Raw genomic sequence first — 21,363 nt, 5'->3', positions numbered from 1 at the left:
CTTGGGGATTTTGCCTTTACACAAGGTTGAAAGTTGTTGTAGGGCCTGCTTCCAAACAGGAATCACCAGGGCAAAAAACCAGGTAGTGCTAAGGGCAGTTCAGCACTTGTGCTGAATTCAACTGCTGAGGTTTGTTGGCCAGCAACTCTGACTGTTGCCCAAGGAGCACAGCAGGGCTGTCAGACCAGCACGGCTTTCGGGAGAGAGGACTGGCGTAAGAGCCATTCCCAGCTCCCATCTGTTTGCTCATTCAGCAGTAGAGCCCTTTGCCTTCCATGGGAGCTTTGTGATCTGTGTGGTGGTCTCTCCTGCAGGAGCATGAATCCAGCCTGTTCCTGGATGTCTCGTCTGTTCTCGGCAGCACACTGTGCAAGAACCTATGCGGCACATAGTATTGCTGATGCCAGCTCCTTTCTGTTCTAATAAACCTTGATTCTCTAGCATCTTCACTGTAATACACATCTTCCGTGTTTTTCATTTACCAGGAGTCCAAGGCTAACACATCTAACAATTAGAGTAAGTGCATGCTCAGTTCTTGAACAGGGTTTTAAGCAGTAGCTACCCTTCTGGTCCCTAAGACCATGTACTCCAGGATTTGCTGGGCTTGCTTTTCGTGGTGGCATTGTTTGAAGCAACCCCTTGCGTGGCCACTTACAGTTTGCTCTTATTGGAACTGGGATTCTGGGCTTAACCCTCAACAGCCATTCTTATGCAAGGTGAACTTGTAGTTACTTCTTTTTTTTTCTTTTGTTTAAAAAAAGAGGGGGATGGGGTGGTCAGAAATAATTTGTCCCTTATTCAGTCTTATGAACTCGCAATAGTGTAACTGATATGGAGTGCAGGGGTAGGAACGAGTGATAGAACAGAGAAGGGAAGGGCTGCAGAACCTGCTGTTACTGCTGAAAGATATGCTCATGAGACTGTGCTTTGAATCCATAGCCTTGATTGGAGTTTGCCTACAGGAGTTTTGCCTTATGCTAGCACTTACCCTTCAAAAGGGGCAAAGGATTACATGGATATTTTGCCAATATCCCCTGGTGCAAAAAAAGCAAAGATTAGTTTTTGTCACGTCCAAAGCCTCACATCCTCCAAAAATGCATTGAACTCTTCAATGAGGTGATGTGGTTCTCAGTTCTGTACTGGCCCTATAGTCTGAACTACTTTAAAGTGGTACTAGAACACCTTTAAATAAATGCATTTCATGTGCTTTTGGCTTGAGGGATGCCTGGGAATCTGTCATTTGAATCTCCATTGAAATATACAGGACTAACCAGTCTCTGTCAAAGATGAAGCAGACTGCTAGGAACTGTTTCTTTGTTCTTGCCATCACACCACAAGCAGAAGCTGTGGATGTTCATAGGATGACATTTCAGACATCACATAGCTTAGTGGTTGTTAAGAGGAGGGAAAACCTTCACTCCTGTTTTCATGTGACAATGATATGTGTACACTGAAGCTTCCATGCTGGAGCGTGTTCTAAGGTTCAGCAACACGATAGGCAGAAAGATGGCTTCTATTAGAAGGCTTTTGGGTTTTTTTCATTTCCATTTTGATCTGTGGACTGCTCTGGGTATAAAGAATCTACATAGTTGCCTTGTTACTGATAGTAACAAGAAGAACATAGAAGTAACAGAGTTGCCTCGTTTCTGTCTAAGAGTAACAAATCCTGCAAAACTAGCCTATTCTGTTAATCTGGGGATGAAGCAGAATAAATTGTCCTTGGTTTGTGCCTGGAAGTCTTTCTGAAGGAGAAAGTATTGACAGTCGCTGAAGATGTATGCTCGTTACTTAAATATAAATGCTGAAGTTTATGTGGCTCTTGGGGGTGGGAATCCTCTTGTAGCCTTTCTAAAGGTAGAATCAGTTCTTTCCTCCTGTTGCCTTTGCTCTTAAAGTTGGATAGTGCAGACATCTACCGTGATGGATGAGTGGATGTCATTTCCAGCAAAGTAACTTTAAGGCAAAAGTAAAGGGGTTTTATTCTCCTCCGCACCCCCACCCCCCTCCTTTTTTTTTTTTTTTTTTTTTTTTGTAGTTGAACTACCTGTTTTGGTTTCTTTTCTCAAGGACCACATGAATAAATCTGAACAATACAAGGTTGAGTTGCACCTGTAAAAATGGATTCATTTTGTTAGCTTCCTCCTGTTCTGCACAAAGCCACGAGCAGCAGAAGTACTGGAAGAACCTGCTGCGTAGGCTTATGCTAACCGTATGTTAACTTTGCTTAAAAAAAATTAAACCCTACCTCCTGCAGAACTTGATTTGCCATTGAGAAGAGCTTTCCACTTGCTGGGAGTGAAGGGGAATTTTTCAGTCCTTGGCAATTGTGCAAGGGGATGGCTATTGTTACTGGCTCAAAGACTGTAGAAAGGACTTTAATTTCCCTGCTCTGTTTGATGCCTCTGCAACTTCAAACTGTTTTTCAATGCAAATATTCAGCTGACTGTCCACTGTTGCTGCTTCTAGGTTTCTTTCATTTTACTTTTTTTTTTTTTCCCCCTATTGCCTGTGTTTCCTCTACACTGAGTGTTTGAAGTTATTTTTCATGAAACATTTTTGTTTCCAGACTAATTTTATTTTCTCTCTAGGTCATTTATGTATTTGTCTTCACTAATGTTTGCAACATCTCAGAACATAGTATCCTCTGTGAATTTAACTAACATGCTGTTTACCCTTTCTTCCAGATCCAGTTTCTGATCCTACTTCCACATTTGGGAGTATGCAAGGGACAAACACATCTCTTTGCGTAGCTTGACTGGATATCCCAAGACTAGGATGTTAGTATATTTAAACAATTTTTTGCATTAAACTGTTGCCAGTATCTTAATTGCACATAGATTATTATTTTTTGAAATGTAATTAGCTTTATTGGCATTATGCATATTCAGAAGCCTGCTGGTAGAAACAGTTTTTCTGCAGTCTGACTCGTGCTTATTGGTGACTTTAAAACAAGTGCAGGAATAGGAAGAATTTCAGGGTTGCTTTTTAAATGAGCCAGGCTTATTTAGTGTTACAGTTTTAGCACTCATTCTTGAAAATCTTGGCTCTTTGTTTAATAAGATTAACTGCAGATTAATCCAAGAACATATAAAATCTTTAGACTGTGTTCAAGATATTTATGAAAGACCACTTCAGACTTCTGAATGCATGAATACAGGCCCTAGGAGAGATTTTTAAATACTTGAAATAGTCAAATATCTATAGAAATACTTGCATCAAATAAGTGTTAACAAAAAAAAAAAAAATTGCACACTGAAGTTTTTAAAATCCCTGCATCACAAAACGCATTATTCTGGTACTTGTAAAGAACCAGTTGTCTGGAAGAGTAAACCCTATGCTAAACTATTTTTGCAGGTTTGATAATGCAGCTTCCTTTTAAAATATGTTTTGTGACTGTGTAGTTATTGCAAAATGAGATACTGCATGTTTTCTGTTATGTAAGCAATTGTGTGGCAGTAGTTAGCGGTTTAAAGATAAAGAAGTCAGCATTAAACTAATGTGCTGTGTTTAAAAAAAATGTATTTTTGGCCCAGCCACCTCTTGGAGTGTCTCATGTATTCAACTACTACCATATTTAACTGAATTACTTATTGAAACACTACCATAAGAAACTATTTAAATTACTGAAGTGAATTTGATGCTGAATGCGGTATTCACTGTGTAGCTGGAGATTTTGCAGGTTCCTCTGCAGCCTTAGTTTTCCAGTGCATTTCCGTTCTTTCCCCATTGCAAATGAAAGGAGCCTTCTCTTCAGGTGGTTTGAATTTCTTTTGTTAAAACTGTTGCCAATCTTCTGGGCTAACGTTTTCAAGTAATTGGTTACAGTTTCTCTGCTTGGATTCATTTGTACTCTCTAGCTCTGTACATGAGTATTAAATTTAGGTAAAACTGCAATAGTTCTTTGGCTTAGCTACTTTGACAGATGTTGTCAGAAGAACTAGTGGTAGGAAAGTGCAGTGCTTTGCAACACCTGTTCTAGTATTGTGCTGCATTTTGTTTCAGTGGCTGATTCCTTCACTCGTCCCTTCTGGTGTTATTCCCATGGTTTTATAGAAAAGCAAGTTTGTTATGGTTGGTTACTAGCTTTTCAAGGGAATTTGAGACTCACTGAGTACTATTGTTTGTTTTATCAAATCTGCTGAAGCACAATGTGTTCTAGAAGTCTAATGTTCCTTGAGCCTGGAAATGTTTCTTGGTGTCAAAGAGCACTTTTTAAAAAAGTCAGCTGTATCTGAAATAACCTTCAGAGGATTTAAAGTATAAAATTGATAGTAGTAGAAAACAAGACACTTACATGAAAACGCTATTAATGCTTCTTGCACACGCTGTCTTCGGCACGTTATTGTTCATCCTTTATGTCGTACTTTGTTCATTACATGCGCATGATACTCTTTTTCTTTTAGCGAAATGTATGTATGAAGAATTCTGTAGGGAAAAAATGACCTTAAGGGGAGATATATACAAAGTATCATATACATCAACCTGCTTTGTAACTTTGAATACTTGTTAGTGCTACGCTAGACTTTTAATCCCTTGGGATCAAACGATTAGCATGTAGCCTGCAGAAGTGCAGTTTGTATCACATTCCTTCACTGTTTATATGGCTGTACTGCTGGCAGCTCCTAGCCATGGATTAAGAAACATATTTCTGAGATTTTGCTCTGAAAGGACTGTTCAGAAGTTACAAAAAGAGCTGCTTTGGATATAAGTGTACAGTGACCCTCATCTTAAAGGCTGAAGCTTTTCTAGCAAAGCAGTACTCAAAACTGTGAAGTGTTTCTGTTGTTTCTTCATGCAGAGATTGTTACAGATACTTTGGTCTCCAGTGAATTTGGCAATACAACACAGTGTGGAATGCCAAGCTTGAGAAGCTTTGTGTGTAGACTACCTGGAAAATTTAACTCAGATTTTGAAGAAAGGACTTGTGGTAGGCAGTTTCTTAGAAAGCTGAGTGTTCTCCCAGTGTTTCCTCACTTATCACCAAATAATTGTTTTTAGGGCTGCCGGGTATTCTAAACAAGGACTTCATTCTTTGAACAGACCTGAGGCAGTAAGATGTCTGCTAAGACCTTTTTATTGAGATATTGACTGTAAAACTGGAGCAAGACTGGCTGTTCTAGAAGGCAGATTCCAGATGTTTGTCTCTGTAACAGTTTGTTCTTGAGTAGAAACCCATAATTTGATTAACTGTGAGCATATACCGAGATTCTGCTGTAATTCAATGACATTGACAAACTTAGCATGCAGAAAGTGTGGGACTGCTGTCTTCTCTCAAATTCAGATCACACATGCTGCTTTCAAGCAAAGAACTTAAACTAGACTGAAACCAAAATTTGTGAGGGAATAGGGTGGCCTCAACCAAAATACAGTGGATTAAATGAAAGGCTGATAACATGCTGTGCTTCAGGAATTCTAGAAGGTCTAGACTAAATGAGGTGGAGAAGACTGGGCAATGTCAAAAAGCTGCACAGAACTGCTTGGCTTGAGGAAGACTTAGTGATGACAGGAGCTGAAAATACTGTGTATATAACTTGGTTAAGTGCAATGTAAACTGTTAAATATACCTGTAGACACCAGATTCACTGTAGCTACCCAGAAAAGACACTTGGGCATGAAGTAAAACCTTGAAATCCTGAATGGCCATCATAAAAGATGTATTCTCTGTCATGTTACCTGTGCATCAGCCAAATCCCAAGGGACCTTTTCTGACTAGGATCTTCAGCTCTGATCCAGTACCTACTTCAGATATCTGTCTCAAATCTGAATAAAGGAAAGAATCTGAGGGAGCAAATGAGGAAGTCAAACAGGTCTTTATTTCAGCAGTGTTGCTGTCTAAGCTGTCCCTGTCCTGCCATTTGTTCCTGCTGTCATAACTGAACCAGGCCAGGAAATTATTCCTGTCTAGAAATAAGGCAAGCGAAAACAATTATTTTTTGTCATTGTCTTCTGTATGCGCATGTATGGTTGTTTGTGACAGTGAAAAGGGAAGAGCATGAATAGAAATGCCTGATGTTAAGCAGCCTTTCTTCTGTCCCATGTTGCTGTCAAGGAGGAAAAAGCAAAGCTTAGTGTAACCCCAGTTGTAGTTGGACACAAAATACCCTAAAGAAACTGGGTGCTTTTCCTGGGAAGCACCTCTGCAGGCATAGTTTATGGAATTGATGTGTATCTGAAGCTAAATGGTCAGTAAGATGCAAAGAGTTGCTACATGAAATGATAGCAAACGTTACATGACATGAGATGCGAGAGAAATTTAGAAGTCACTTGCTCTTTGGGAAAATTTCCACTAAACCCCAAAGGTCAGGCTATCTTACAGCTATTTGTTGCAAGTTTCTTGCATCTCTGTGTAGTTTTTTTTAAGGAAGGTTTGCTGCTCCTAGTCTACACTGAGTAATGCTCCATCACATCTGGTTTTGGTTCTCACAGTTATTTCAGCACCGAATTGTTTTGTTGCTATAATCTTTTGTTACAAAGTTGTCAGCAGCTGTACTTACGCTTCTCTGTTTCCAAAGGAGTATCAGGGCTTACAGCTTTTTTAGCGCATAGGTGTAACCCGAGGTGTGAATGAAGGATAGGTAAGAATATTTCTGCTAGTATTTAGTTCTGTTGGCACAAAAGTAACAGTAGTAATACAGCTATATCTTGTCATGCATTTCCTTTCTACTTTTGTGTTCTTGATACTATTTTGAAAATTACCATAAAGCTGGAGGGGACTGTTAGGCTTAGCTGTGCTCCCTGTGGGTTTGCACCTTGCGTTATAGACTCGCAAATGCCTTGAGGGATACTTTCAAATGTGACTTCAGTGATGACAGCTGGTCACTATAATCTGCTCTGTAGCTAGTATGAATTTTATGCTTATGTCTTTCAGTGTTAAGATATTTCTTCTCTCTGTGTGCTGATCTGTTTGTTTTGGGGGTTTTTGTTTAAGGTGGATAACTTTTGCCCCTTGTCCTGCTTTGTTACCCATTTGTTTTTGTGTAGTTACCTGTATCGCTCACTGATTTCACCTAGATCATCCTTTCTGTTGAGACAGAACTGAACAGTCCATCTGAAAAGGCTAAGGATACTGTTCCAGAGTTTCTGCAAAGCCTTTTCAAATCATCAGTTGTGCTTCATATTCCCTATAGTCATGATTCAGCTTGCTTTCCATGATATAGATTATTCTTTTCTTCTTTTAGCTTCTTAATCAGAATTTAGATACACTCATTGGTGTTTTAGTGAAATAATCACTTAACTTAATAAAGTGGTGTATCTTTGCATATCATAAAATTTTTCAGGATGCTGTTAGCTAGCTGGAGTCAGAAGGCATACTTTTCATGGGGGCAATTATGTAATGACTTATGATGGAGGTTTATTTAACATCAGACTTTTACAATCACAAATAACACAGTAAAAAGGCTCTTGGCAGTTTTTACCTACAGGTAAGCTCAGTATATTCACCTTTCAACTAAGAAACATTCAAAAAACTCTCACAGGTCTACATTATTTGTTGAAGATCATCAGATTTTCAAGATGAATGATATAACTATTTAGTTTCCTAAGTAGAATCACATTTTCATTCCCCTTTGCAGACTAATGTATAGATTTGAAAATCTCTGTAGAGATGGTAAAAGGGGTATTTATAACTTGAGATCTGAAAAGAAGACAGTAATGAGTTAATTCAGTAATGAATGATGATATAACTGAACTCCTGTGATCAAGGAGGTGAAACTGAGTCATGCTCCAAGGGTTTGCTAGATTAAAGCTGTGGTTCGGTAGATGCCTTTTCTGCTGGCAGCCCTGGTTTAAAGGGTAGGCACAAGCTGTTGAATCCATTTCTGGGCTGTTTTTTAGATGAATTGTTGCATCTAGTCTGGTTTCAGTAGGTGGCTCTGTTGCAGACTGAGAATGATGTGGGGCAGGACTGAGTGGCTAGAGGAAAGCAACTCTCTTCAAATAGGACTGCTGCAGAGGATGAAATATGGCTAATATCTCAAGCAGTTTAACCCACACCTCTAACATGCTTCTGCACTATGCCATTACATAGCACTTGAGGCTGGGATGGAAATCACTGGTATCCTGTGCTTCCACATATACAACTTCTGGGGGAGAGAGAGGGTTCCTCCATGGTTCAAATTGACTTGGGCCTCTGCTATACCTACTTTTGGTGAGTTGACCTGTCAGCACACCTGACTCAGGCTGATCAGTGGTACAAGCTTTACTATGGCCAAGAAATAAAATGGAGCAGTGACTTGATGCTGCTGGAAATCCTCTCTTCTGTGGGAGGCATTTTCCATGCAGATCAAGTCTGTCTACTGCAAGGCAATTCTTATACTTGTGTCAGAAAAGCATGGGGTATGGGGATAAACACTGGTAGTTAATGAATGTCATCCTGACTTTGCTTGGCAGTGAAGCATTAACAGGTTGTCTCCAACAGGAAAGAGTTACAAGGTTTTTATTTTGGTGCAATAAATAATGCAATACTGTTGGATGTGGAAAAAAATTGTGTCAAGTTTGAGAAACATTTGGGTCTCTCTATAAAAACTTCTGGTCCATGATATTTCATGCTATTGAGTACTCCATTCTTAGGCTATTTGGCTCTTTTAATCTGTGTATAAACTTTCTAGCTAGTTGATGTAGCTTCTTCTCAGTGAAAGTTGTACCTGGCTGCCTGCTGAACAAATAAGAGCACCATCTCTGAATTCAGATACTGAAAACCAAATACTACTTCAATTTTTAGTGTTAAAGTTTGTTTGTTTGTTTGTTTGGGGTTTATGTTGTTGTGTGGGGTGTTTTGTTTTGGTTTTTTTTTTTGTTAAATTTAGATTTTATTCTACCATTCCTTTTTGAGGATGCATAGAAAGTTGGTAGTTATTGAAACTCTTCTTCTGTCATTCTTTGGCATTTTGTGATGTCTGTGGTTTCTGGTTTATTTTTTAAAGTAATAAAATGCAAGTATTTACATGAGAAGATTCCAGTCAGGTTCTGCATTGGTGGTGACTGACTGTGAAGAAAACCAGATAGTCATACAATAAACCTCCCGATCTTGAGTTAAAATGTAAAACAAAAGCCCACAACCCCTGATTTGAACAACTAGCCAGATTAGTGGTGCACTATCTACAAAACGTAGGATCTTCCCACCCCCGCAAATCCACATGAAGATTACAGCTCAGTCTGCCAGAGCAATAGCTGCGTCTTGAGGTGATGTTGAAACAGTCATTGCAGAGAGTCCTTGGTTTTTCTTGAATTCTGCTGCTGAGGCTTTTGATTACAGATAAGAAGGTTGTGTGCCTTCGTGTAATTCTCTTCTTGATATCAGATCACATGCACAAAAATACTCCTTGCGGGAGGGGAGGCAGGAGATGGTCCATATTATGCCTTACTATACTCTCTACTCTGGCAACAAGCTTTATAACTTGTTACTTCTGTTTTTTTGGGGTTGAATTTTCAGTTGTAAATGGCAAGATAATCTGCTAGTTAGTGCTAACATAGGATGGGGAGACCTGTTTCCATTTCTTGCACTGCAAAACAGCCTGGTAACTTGTTTCCGTTGCCTCTCTGTTCACCCTTGTAGAGGGGAGAGATCAACCTTGTAGGGGGCTTGGCAGGGCTCTTCTGTTGTGAAGGCAAGTGCGTTGCAGCACTGTAGTTGAGATACGTAGCTCATTTTCTGTCATACTTAGCTCATTAACTTTCAAATTCCTTGCTGCGAGTTTGATATTGCATCAGAGAAAATGTGTTTAGACTTGATTCTCAGAGGAAAAGGAATTGCTTAGTTGAGAGGGATGCTTGGAGAGAAGAGTGAGGATGGCCTGCTGCAGCTGCTTCTTCTTTATTAAAATTACAGACCAGTAGCAGAATTTTAATGAAGTCTTGCAGAATGGATGGTCAGAAGCACTTCTATCAGCAGTGCTTGTCTGCTGCTGTAGTAGGGTTTTTTGTCCCTTTTTTGACTTCTTGGCTTATTGCTGTCGTAAGTTACTGTAACAGCAAAATGGCTGACAGAACGTGTACCTTGTTGGCTTCTTGATTGCTTCAGTTGAAACTTCTTTACTGGAGATGCTGTTCTACAGCAAATAAAGCATTAGTCTAAGGCCAAAGGAATTTTTTTTTTTTTTCTCTTGAGCTCCAAGGGCTTCTTTAGAGACCTTAGCAGGTGATACCACGTATTTTGTCTTGGGAACACAAGCTGTTCTGCTGAAAAAAGCTATAGAACAGCTATGTATTGCTATATAGGACTTGGTCATACCTGTTATTCTTTTAAATGGTGCCTGTCTTAGCATCTTTAGTTCTTTTCTTCTGTGTGCTTGTCTCTGTATTGCTCTTGCAGAACCAAGTTATTGATATTTAAGGTCCCTGGAAAGTCCTTGGATTTACTAAAGCATCTGTTGTCTCTGGAGCAGGAATGTCTGCAATAAGTCCCTGAGCAGTGCAGTTTTACTAACAAGAATGTGGAAGCATGAACTTTGAAAAATTGCTGAAGATGCACAGCTTTTTCTTTGTTCCCCAGGAAGCTAAGACAAAGTTGGGTTTAACTTGTAGCTGGAGTTCTTAATTGGGCTCCATTCAGCTATCGAGATCTCTCATCATAGGTGGATGGGAGTTTCTTTTATTTTGTTGCATGAATAAAAGAATATTCACAACTTATAATTATATGCATGTCCTGAGACTTGGTGTGTATTAATAACTGTCCTGTGACTTTTTTTCCCCTCCCTTGTTGCTTGGTCTTGCTTTTCTATTAAGATGCTGGTAACTGAAACATTCAAGTTTAATAGATTTTTGTCCTGAAAGAGACAGAATTCCCGTGTTACACATAGACTGTAGGATTTTTCTGAATTAATTCCTGCTTTAAATCCCATAGCTGTGGATAAATATATCCAATCTTGACCAGAAAATCTAGGCATGAGAAATCCAATAAAAACCTGATGTGATGGTGGTGGCTCTTGCTTCCTACTAGTTAATGAGACTCCTAACATGATGGATATAAGTGCTGGGGAGTGTACAAGGGAAATAGATGTTAGTGGCCAGCCCAAGCTTCCCTAAATAACACCTCCAGAATCCTAGGGTAGGGAAAGTGTTAGTCTGGTCCTGGAGCATGTGTCTTGTGTTTTCAGTGAAATTAAGAGTGTCTGTCAGCTTCCAATTTCAGCTGCTGGATCTGGGTATGTCTTTGAGAACTTGTTTTCCTAGATGTGTGTTTTGTGGCTTTCTCCATTCCCCTCCTGTCCTCCCTTTCAACATAGTGTTTAATTGCATTTGCTTTGGCAAGCAGCCTCTGTGACCTGGGCCTTTTGTTATTTACTGTTCTTCCTGTCTTTGTATCTCCTGAAAATTTAGTGACTGCTTTCTTCCAAGTCACTGATTAAAATGTTAAATGGTGTAGGGCCAAAACCCAGCAACTGATGGACCTCACTAGCAGTAGTTTCCTATTGACACCAACATTTCAAGAGCTGCCACTTAATTGATTTTTTTAATCTGTTTTACATCTACTTGGCTGATTTTGTTTTGTTTGTTTGTTTGTTTGTTTTGGTGTTTGGTTTTTTTTGTTTGTTTTTTTTTTCTTTCTGGCTGGTTTTAGTCAAAATATGTTGTGCCAGCCCAAAAATGTTACATAAATCTAAAAATATATCAAACCTGTTACTGTTGTTAATGAAATTTTTAGTTCCATAAAAGTCAAATTAAATAACTTTTGTAAGCCCATGTTGATTGACACCATTTTTGCTGTTAATTCCTCAGTAGTCCTCTGAGCTGTTCCTTGGTTTTGAAAACCTTTACCAAGTTGCAACCCTTGTTTAATGTTCTGACATTTCAAAGGGATGATTCTTTTTCCTCAGCCCATTGGTACTTTCTCAATATTCTAAGACTTTCTGGAATTAAATGCTGCTGCAAACATTCTTTGAGTAACACTCAGGAAAAAAAAAATCACTTCCATAGCATTTTAAGACTGTTAATTTACAGATGTTAAATAACATTACCTCGACAGATTTTGTTGAGTGATCATATGCTGTTCTATTGAATACTTGTTAACATACTACCATATTCTTATAGATTATTTTTTTTAGGTAGCATGCATATGTGCCTTGGTTTTGATTTTTATCTTTGCTTACTTTCTGTGCACATCTCTTCGTTCTGACCTTTGTAACATTTCTGAATTTTGATTTATGTTCTCTGCTCTGTATCCCCCTGCCCCTCTTGTCTCCTCTTCGTGCTTTCACTATTTGTTGCATCGTAGTTTGTGTGGTTTTGGGGAGTGGTTGGGGTTTTTTTATTTCTTTTTTTTTTATTAACAGGTCAGTGTTTTTTTCCATGATATTGTTTTGAGGGTTTCTAGTAAAAAGTTCTGAAATTGTTAAGAAAGTTAAACAAAAGATGTAGACAACTATTGTCTTAATTGATTTGATTCAGTTTCCAGCTTTTTGAAGTTGTCCTTCTAAAGTGCAAATTGCTATGTATTAGGCTGATTGTTTATTATAAATAAATGCTGATGAATCAGTTATCTTGTTTTCTGTTGCAGTTAGTCTACGATATCTACTATATTTAACTACTGCCTTGGCTAGTACTTATTAAGTCTATTGAGATCCAGTTTACAAATTGATATTCAAATTAAATTGGTATTCACAGATTAGGGCTGAAGAGTTGATAACTGTATGTTGTTTTTCATTTTCCTCCATCAGGGCCCTTACTGTGTTGATTTTTTTTTTTTTCTTGAGTTCTTTAACAATTTGTGTAATAATAAAGATGGATTGTTGCCTTTTTTTTCTTTGCTACCCTCAGAATTATTTGACTTCTAGTTAGTGGTACAAGCTTCACTGCTTTGACTAGATATGTGTGTAGGGCCGAATTATGTAGTATTAAAGGGTATGTTTGAGCTGTGCTCTCACAGGGGAAAAAGCATTGTTTGAAATGCAGGCTCTGTGTCAATGGCAGTCCAGAAATGCATCCCTATCTCCTTCTGAAGATCTTCGTTCCTGTTTTCTAGAGGGGAGAATGTGTCTTTGGCTAATCCACATTACTAGACATCAGCCACTGAAGTTCTCTCTTGAACTATCAACACCTATAATAGTGTTATCTCAAGGAGCCCGGTAGCTACTTAATCATCACAAGTACTCTCAGTTTTAAGGCAAAAGATGATATGAGGATCTGACTGGATTTTTTTTTTTTTTTTTCAAAGCTTGAAGTTAAACTGTTGTCTTTAAACTGTAAATCAACAAACTATAATTACAGTTTGAATTCATGACTTAAAATATTTGGTTGCAGAAGGGAGGATTAAAATAAAACTGTTTAGGTGCAGAGACAAAGCCAGTGAAATTTGACCATGCTGAAAACTGCATTGTCAACTTTTTTTTTCTCTCCAGAGTTTTAAGTTCTGTGCTTGTTACTCTTAGCATAAAAATGGCACATCCATATTCTGATTTTTGTCAGAGGACATTTTAGAGAATGTTTCTTAAATATTGCTTTACTTTTAGAGCTAACAATTGTGAAATAGTAATCTGTGTAAGGACTTCTGCATTTAAGAAGTTATTCTACCCTGGCTTCAGTACTAAGTGTTTTCTTTGTTCTTTCTGGGATTTTTTTTTTTTTTTTTGCTAATTCTTCACTTGCTGGAGAGCCTTCTGAGATGGAGATGTTTTACACTTTGTAAATGTTGTGGGATTTTAAAAACTAAACCCTTTTTTTTTCTACATTCTTACACTAACATCCAAAAGACCTGTTTCCTTCCATAGGTCGTCAGTAACATTATAAGGATTAAATGTATGGCTGCTTTAATTGTGAGGAACATATCTAAGAGAAAGCTCTAAAATTTTGGATCTTCATCCCTTTTTCTCTCTTTTAATTCTGTTATTCCTGCAACTTTTCCACTGGCCCTGCTCTTCAGCTGCTGTGAATTGTCAGACACTGAAATATAAGTGATGAAAATATAGAAACTGGAATTTAGCAGAGGCAGCCATGTTAATTTTTGTTCCATTTGAAATGCAGGAAAATATCATCTGCCAAATGGAAAAGGACAATCGGTGGGAAAAGAAATGTTCTTTTCAAGCTTCTAAGAGCAGTGACAATGGAGAGAAAAAATACTATAAAAAGTAGGCAGCTCCTTTTTCAAGATTTTGTTTTCAATGTATTATGCATGATGAACTGTACACAGTTGCTCTTTTGGAGTCCCAAATGACCAAATACTACATCACAGGGCTTATACTGTCCTTGCTGCATTGCACTTTGCATTTGGGGGGGAATACGGCTCAGCTTCATGGCAGTTTTACCAGTCTTTAGTATAATTTTTGAATACATTCATACTTCCCTTATTTGCCTTTTTTAATGTCAAGCATTGCACATAAGATGTTCTGCTGTTGCTATGCAACTGCTAAATCCAATATTTAATATTAATAAAAATGGAGTGGCATTAGCATCACTGAGAACAGTGGGCTAGCAAACTATGATTGTACAATATCCAAGCTGTAAAACTTGGCAGGGACTTCAGTGTGCAATTGCATGCATGGCAAACTGTGGGGCATGAGTCATTGGCAGTTACTATTTTAAGAGTGGTGAGTTTGAGTAAAATTTCTGAGCTCTTTTGATTTTTATTTATATATATATATATCAAAAATATATTTTTTTTAAACAAAAGACAAAAGAATGAGATTGGTTAGCTGTCTTCCCTAAGGTTTCATTTCGGATACAAATTCTGAGGGGTCACTACCCATAAAAGAGTCAGTATTATAAACCCATGGGTCAATACCCTGATTCTCCTATTTTTCTTCTAGGTCAGGTTGGTCGGCCCTTTCCCACTGTTCCTGCCACTTCCTGAAGCCTGAATTGGCTTTTTTTGGAGGCAGTGCTACTTCTCTGCCTGACAAGGTGCTGTTCAACGGGATGGTTTTTTTCCTCTTTCACCTTGTTTTCTGATCTCTCCCCTATTTCTCTTTACTCTTGATTGCTATTTCACCGTCACACTCTCACCTTTTTTTTGTTCTCCAGTCAGTGCTTTCTGAGATTAGATTTTTAGTATCAGTTTCTGATAGGCATTAGATCAAGGATGGTGGTGTGCCCTCACAATGCTTTGGCCATCTAGGTCGTGTTGCAGGCTGCAAATTCTGTAGGGTCCTCCATCTAATAGCTAAAGGTGTTACTGCACTGGCAAGAGTGCCAGTGCACCTGGAGGGATTGTAACCCTACTTGTCCTTTCCTTTTGAAGGCTGCTGTCCAAAAGATAGCATTGATATTAGATCTGTATATAGTCAGAGTTATTTTAGAATCATTGCTCTTTTGCAATGTAATAACTGATTTCCTTCATAGCATGTGATTGTTTAGATTTTGACTGGTTTCCTAAAAGGGCTATTTCAAGTAGTTGTCTGTCCCCAGTTCACCCATGCAAGTTTCTGTGAATTTAAAACATATTTTTATGTCTTAATTCTTAATTTTTCATGTCTTCCTCTGCCTCTCAAAGATTCAGGCAAGTAGGAGAAGCTGCCCGTAGCTATATGCAAACCATTATTAAATCTACAAAGCAAAAGTATTAATGTGGGAAAAAAAGTTGTAGTCTTGAGTTTTATGGTCATACTGCGAATACATCTTTTTAAGCAGATGGAATTTGTCTGTCCCCCTTAAAGCAGTCTTCGTACTTTTCATATGCATTCTGCCAACCTGTCTTCTCACAGTATTGGGTAGGTAATAGCTCTGTAGATTTTACTGCCAGCAGGGGTTTAGTGTAATATTGATTTAACATTTCCAAATAATGGCAGCAATTTTGGTAAAGGTTTTTCCTCTTTTGGAATAAACTAAAATTGGTTAAATTTAAGTGAAGCATAAATTATGGCATTGAAGTAAATTGTACCGTGTCTTAGATGTGGATCTGTGGCTAGAATTTGGTTCCTTAGTGGCATGGCACTGGTGAATCCCTTTCCTTTGAATTTTTGCTCCTCGAACCTGTAACTCTTCAGGGAACACTGATTCTAACATTTGCTGAAATTCAGAAAACTAACTGAATGCCACTCAGATGGAAGAATGTATCTTTTTAATTGGGAAAGCGTACCTTATTTCAGTTTGGAGGCTTAAGCAAGAGATTTTTTTTCATATAGAAATTACCTTTTCACATTGTAGAACTTACAACTTCCTATTTTGTTTTCAAAATGGTTTATTTCAATGTTGCAATTTTCTTTGTTTTTAACCTAGCTATTTACAAAAGTACAGGAGTTGGTGGACTCTAGATTGTGCTATGGTTTGTCAGTAGTTCAGTCATCACAATTGACCCATGCATCTTGTAATACTTAGAGAAAACACGTTGAGCTCTGTTCTTGGAACAGATAAATATAGAACTGCTATTGTGAATATTCTTGCAGTGACGTACTTAATCTAGAAAGCTAACAATTCTTTTATTTGCTTTTAGGGTTTGAAAGTATTCTAGAAGGCCTGTTTGGACCTGGATTATTAAAAGATCTCAGTTTGTTTAAAGGTATTCAATCTCTATGTTTGTATCTTGTTCTGCATTTCTAATGACAGAAGCAGCCCCAGCTCTGCCTCTAGAAAATGTGTGTTACCGTGGTGATTTGTGCTCTTTTTTTCCCCCTCCCCCAGGCAGTGCTCACAGTTAGTTTCATATTGGCTAAAATTACTAATGAGTGTGTGTTCATCTTTATGTAGCTGGGAGTGTATTTGGCAGTGCTCGGAAAAACAGATTTGTTGTGCATAGATAAAATGTATACAGTTTGGTAATCTGGGGATTTAGAAAAATGGCCGAAATGAAGCCTGCATCCTCAGAATGCAGGCAAGAATGTTGTGAAACAGGTATTTAATTTGGCATTTCTCTTTGGCTCCAGTTGTGTCGCGATTTATGAATATGAAGTAATTTGCTATTCCTCTGATTTACAGACTGTGAGCCTGAAGGTGTTTCTGATTGGTCTTTTGATGAAAATTGTCTTTTCTGCTGCCTGAGAAGAGAAAAAGTGAAGGTAACAATGCAGATGTGTGAAGCTAGTAGTTGTAGGGGAGGGACAAAGGGAGGGAGTTTGCTGCTCCTAGTTAACTGAACAGAAAATCTGCAACCTCCTACCCCTTTCCCCTCCTTCGGAAAAAGGCTTTCTGAATTAAAATAATGCAAGTTAATGAACAGACTTGCCTCTTCTCTGCAACTTTTTCTTTGTAGTATGTGATGCAGTGGTTTTTCTTTTTTTCTGTGTAGTTGCTTTCTGTTTGGGGTTTTTTGTTTGGGGTTTTTTGAGTTCTTTGTAAGAGATCTTGTTGGGATCATGAAACCCTTCCCGAGGGAGCCAAACTGTGCCTTGTGCATGTTTGCTACAGACATATGCTGGGCTTATCTTCAGTATGGAAATGTGGTCCATTTTAACAACCTGGAGTCCTGTTTTGTATCTTGGAATCTCTTTCCCTGTGGGCCATATCCTTTTATTAAAGGGCTCATATGTATTGTAGATTTTGTACTGTGCTTGTTTATAACCAAGTTGGAGCCTAAACGTGGACAAGTCAGCTTTGTCAACATAATAAACTTGCAGTTTGTTTTCTTAACAAGATTATAGCTGTATATGAAACAAAGACTACTGTGCTATATGTGATTGTTTCTCAGTCCATGTGATGAAATAATTATTGTTCTATAGCATAGGAAGGAAGGCTCATCTGTCTTGGCAAAACTTAATTTGCTGGAACTTGTAACTATTACTTCTTCCTGCACAATGTAAAATAACACGCAGAGTGGATCTCTATCAATTTAGGAATGAAACAAAAGCACCCTTTCCTCTGCAGCTAACATGTATGGCTGCATGGCTTGTTCATAAAGGAAGTACTTTGTTGACACTGATACTTGCCATGTTGCCAGTTTATGCTTGTTTTTGTATTACAGTTTTTGTTAAGGCATGAGCAGGAGAGTTCGGAATGCTTGCATTTAGAATAGATGTAAGGCATAATACCTTTTCTTATTGAGACTGACAGCAGGTAAGCTGTAGGTATGCTTGTGCTGTAAGGAGTTCTGTCTTGTTTGACTTGTCTTCTCATAAAAAGACAAAATTTGGTGTTTAGCTTAGTTCTAGTTAAGCCACTGAATTGATTCAAAAATTAATTTTGTGGTGCAGTCAGAGACTGGTTGTAGTCTGGGAGAATCTGACAAGTGTATGGGTAGATCTTCAAAAAGACTGTTTACATCTCAATCGTCCTCACAGGTCCACAATAACTAAAATAAAGCTCCTGAAAATTGGTGATTGTTAGGTGAAGAGAAAACTAAGAACACAAATGTTCACTGTATAGGGTGCTGATTAGGTATGGTCATCTTGTCCTTTTCAAGCTTCAACACAACCTTTACTCAGAAGCTGATATATTGCTATTTATATTTTCCTGTACTTTGCTAGACTATTCTTTTTAGTTTCATATAGTAAAGCGTAATGATTTTGAGTGTTACTGAAAGACTGGCAACGTATTCCTTATGGTAGTGGTAGTTATCATTTATGTTAAGTTTCCTCACATGGTGTCCCATTGTACTGTGTGTGGCTTTTAAATGGGTGAAAGAAAAGATGTAGATGTGGTCACATATGGTGTGCTCTGTGGTGTTTTGGCATTGGGGTCTAAGCATATTTTAGGGTTGTACATAGACACAGAACACAGTCGGGTCATGCAGCATCCCTAGGCAAAGGTGAGAGGGGAACGGGAAGGAGGTTATAAATTCTGAGCAGGCTAGAGAGAAATGTGAGTTAAGAAAGGCTGCGATAGTGTCAGTCAGCCACTATAGGCTTGGGTAAAATAATTTTTATAAATAAAACCGAAGCAATTTTTGTCATTTTACATTTCAGTACACAAAAATACCTATTTAAGCTATTTGTCTTAAAACTGATTGATAAACAGGGACAGCAAAGAGAGCTTTGTATGCATGGTGGTTTGCTGCATGGCCAAGGATTACTGGCTGAGAAAATGGGTAAGGAGAGTGAAATGTGTCCATTCAAATCAGACTTGTGACTTCTCTGTTACTCCTGGTGATTCTCCTCATGCTTGGTGTGGGGCTTTTTTTGGAGTATGTAAGAATTTTTTTTAGTTGTTTTATTGTGGTTTTTTTTTTTTTCTTTCTTTTTCCCCCCAGCCTTATATCAGTTCTGTTGGATTTGGAGGGGTTTTTTGTTTGGGTTTTTTTTTTGTGTGTGTGTTGTGGGTTTTTTTTGAGGGAAGAATATGGCTCCTTTTAGACCTAGTCTTGTATGTCAGCCGAGAGAGATGACAGTGTGGGAGTGCTTCCTTTCCTCTGTGGGTATACCAAATTCCTGCACTGCTGGCCATTGCTGATGTCATTAGCTTGCAATACAGAGTTGAATATGACTTTTATGGAAGCCTTCAAATAGTATGGATTTAACAACATCATAATTGAATTAAAACATCAGAGACTTAATTGTTACCAAAAAAAGTTTGTAACTTAATTTGGTATTTAGCCAAATGATGGACAGTCTTCAGCTGATGGACTGAACTAAATTGGAAATGGTACTAGTTTATTTGAAATCTCTTCCTTTCAACATCTGTCTGATACCTTTAACTCTTCTTTGTAGGGACTTGCAGGCTCAGTCTTCTGTAACTGCTAAAACTTGTCTGTTTCTGTACATAAAGTGGCAGCAGTTGTGCTTTCTGTGCTATATCCTCTGATCTGCTTTTTTTTTTTATTGTTCATGTGCATCCTCTTTTTTAGGAAAAGAACTGTGGAAGGTGGGATGATTTGGGTTTGTGTTTGTATACTGCAGAGTTACAGAATTAAGAGGTGTGTAATTGATGTTGTAGCTGGGAGCAAGATAGCCACAAACCACATATTACAACAGTGTGTAGCTGTGGCTGGCCTTTTTTTCTACTGAGTACATCTCTACCAATACCCTCTTTTGGATTAGTGAAATAATTAATCAACGTACTTGATTTTCACCTTTGAGTGACAGCTAGGTACCTGGTCTGACAAGTTCAAAACCAATAAATGTCTTCAGGACTTTTTTCTGGATTTCATTAGCCCTTAAGAATTACCTGTAATTTAGGAGGCCAGTAGTTGTGCTTAAGGAGAATTGAGCTCTGGACTGCAGGATGAGAATTGGAGGTCAAGATTAGTTTATTGGCAGAGCTCTTTAAGGGGAAAAAAAACTCCGCTTGCTCTACCACCCATTTCAGAGATGTTGGTTCTTGCTTTTACAAGCAATCAGATTCAATCAGATGAATTCTTCAAAGGATAAAGAACCATCTGCTGAAATATTCTGAAAAGATTATTTGTAGCAGTAGTTCTACTTGCAAATACTGAACAAATGCATGGATTTTTTTGGCAGTCAAAATACAAGACAGTTTTTGATAAAGAAATGGACTTAAGTGTCTTCATTTGAAAGGAATAATAAAACAGAGACAAATCAGGGAGCTAAAATCCTCCCAGACATAGTTTTTGCCCAAATCCAAAGCGTTATGTGCAATAATATAGAACTTTTAGAAACTGGATTTTTTTTCTTGCATCATATAATGCATAATACACAATTGTTTCAGTATGGTAAGGAGCTGCTACCAGGTTATTAACGTGGGTGTCTGTGTGCAGAAATGCATGGGTACGTTGATGGGCATGAAAGTCAAAAATGACAAAGTTAGCAGCTCTAGCTGCCTGGTCATGGTGAGAGGAAGTAGATTGAGTTCTATGGGACCAAACCTGGTGAATTCTCATTTGGATAATCTGCAGGTGCAGTAATTCTCAATTCCTTGTGGGCTTTATCCTTCACAGGGAAGATTTAAGATAGTATAGTTTGCAAGGTGGTTGGGTGTTTTGGATTTTGGAAAAGAAAACACTATTGTCTAAAGCTACATAAAACAATTCATACATATTAAAAAAAGGGGGGGGGAAATGACATGCATAACTAATCTCATTAGTTGGTGAGAGCAGAACAAGAAGGATAATACTCCTAAGCACATTAACTATTTTATAGATATATTTAAGCTATAAAAATAGCAAGAGAGAAAATTACTGCTACAAGCATATTCTGGAGTCTCATGCTGTTGGTGGCAGAATGTTGAGTCTGGTTTTCAAAGTACTATAAAATACCTGGGCTTCAGTGTAAGGACCTCTGATGATTCTTCCAGTTGAGAAGAAATATGGTAGGCTACATCATACGAAGGAGTCGTTTTAAAATTCAAAGTTACAAGCTTGTAAGTACTTGCTTTACACAAACATCTTAAAGGTAATAGCATGCCGTGATTTGATTATGATTAGTCATAATAACAGCCTCTGAATCTGGTGTCCTTTCACTGTGGTGGAACATAAACAATAAGAAGTAAACTGGTAAGTGTCTGAATGGTTCTGAAGAGAAGCTACCACTATCATTTAAAGCGTTAACTCAAAGAATAATTGAAGATGGCAAAGGAAATATCTGAAAATTAGTTGAAGTTGCAGAATTT

At 38.1% G+C, this 21,363-nt stretch overlaps 1 protein-coding gene across 1 annotated transcript in view; it reads left to right on the top strand.

Annotated features, from left to right (window-relative positions):
• LOC141961054 (ligand-dependent corepressor) overlaps window positions 1-21,363 on the top strand; it is a 52,974-nt gene that overhangs the window by 15,069 nt on the left and 16,542 nt on the right. The window contains exons 2-3 of the mRNA XM_074907575.1: window positions 16,361-16,426; window positions 16,843-16,922. Of these exons, the coding sequence (XP_074763676.1) occupies window positions 16,361-16,426; window positions 16,843-16,922 (146 nt within the window). The remainder of the gene's footprint in view (window positions 1-16,360; window positions 16,427-16,842; window positions 16,923-21,363) is intronic.

The sequence above is a fragment of the Athene noctua genome, chromosome 5, assembly GCF_965140245.1.
Source record: "Athene noctua chromosome 5, bAthNoc1.hap1.1, whole genome shotgun sequence".
Classification (NCBI taxonomy): domain Eukaryota; kingdom Metazoa; phylum Chordata; class Aves; order Strigiformes; family Strigidae; genus Athene; species Athene noctua.
This window is presented reverse-complemented; position numbering and strand designations above follow the sequence as displayed.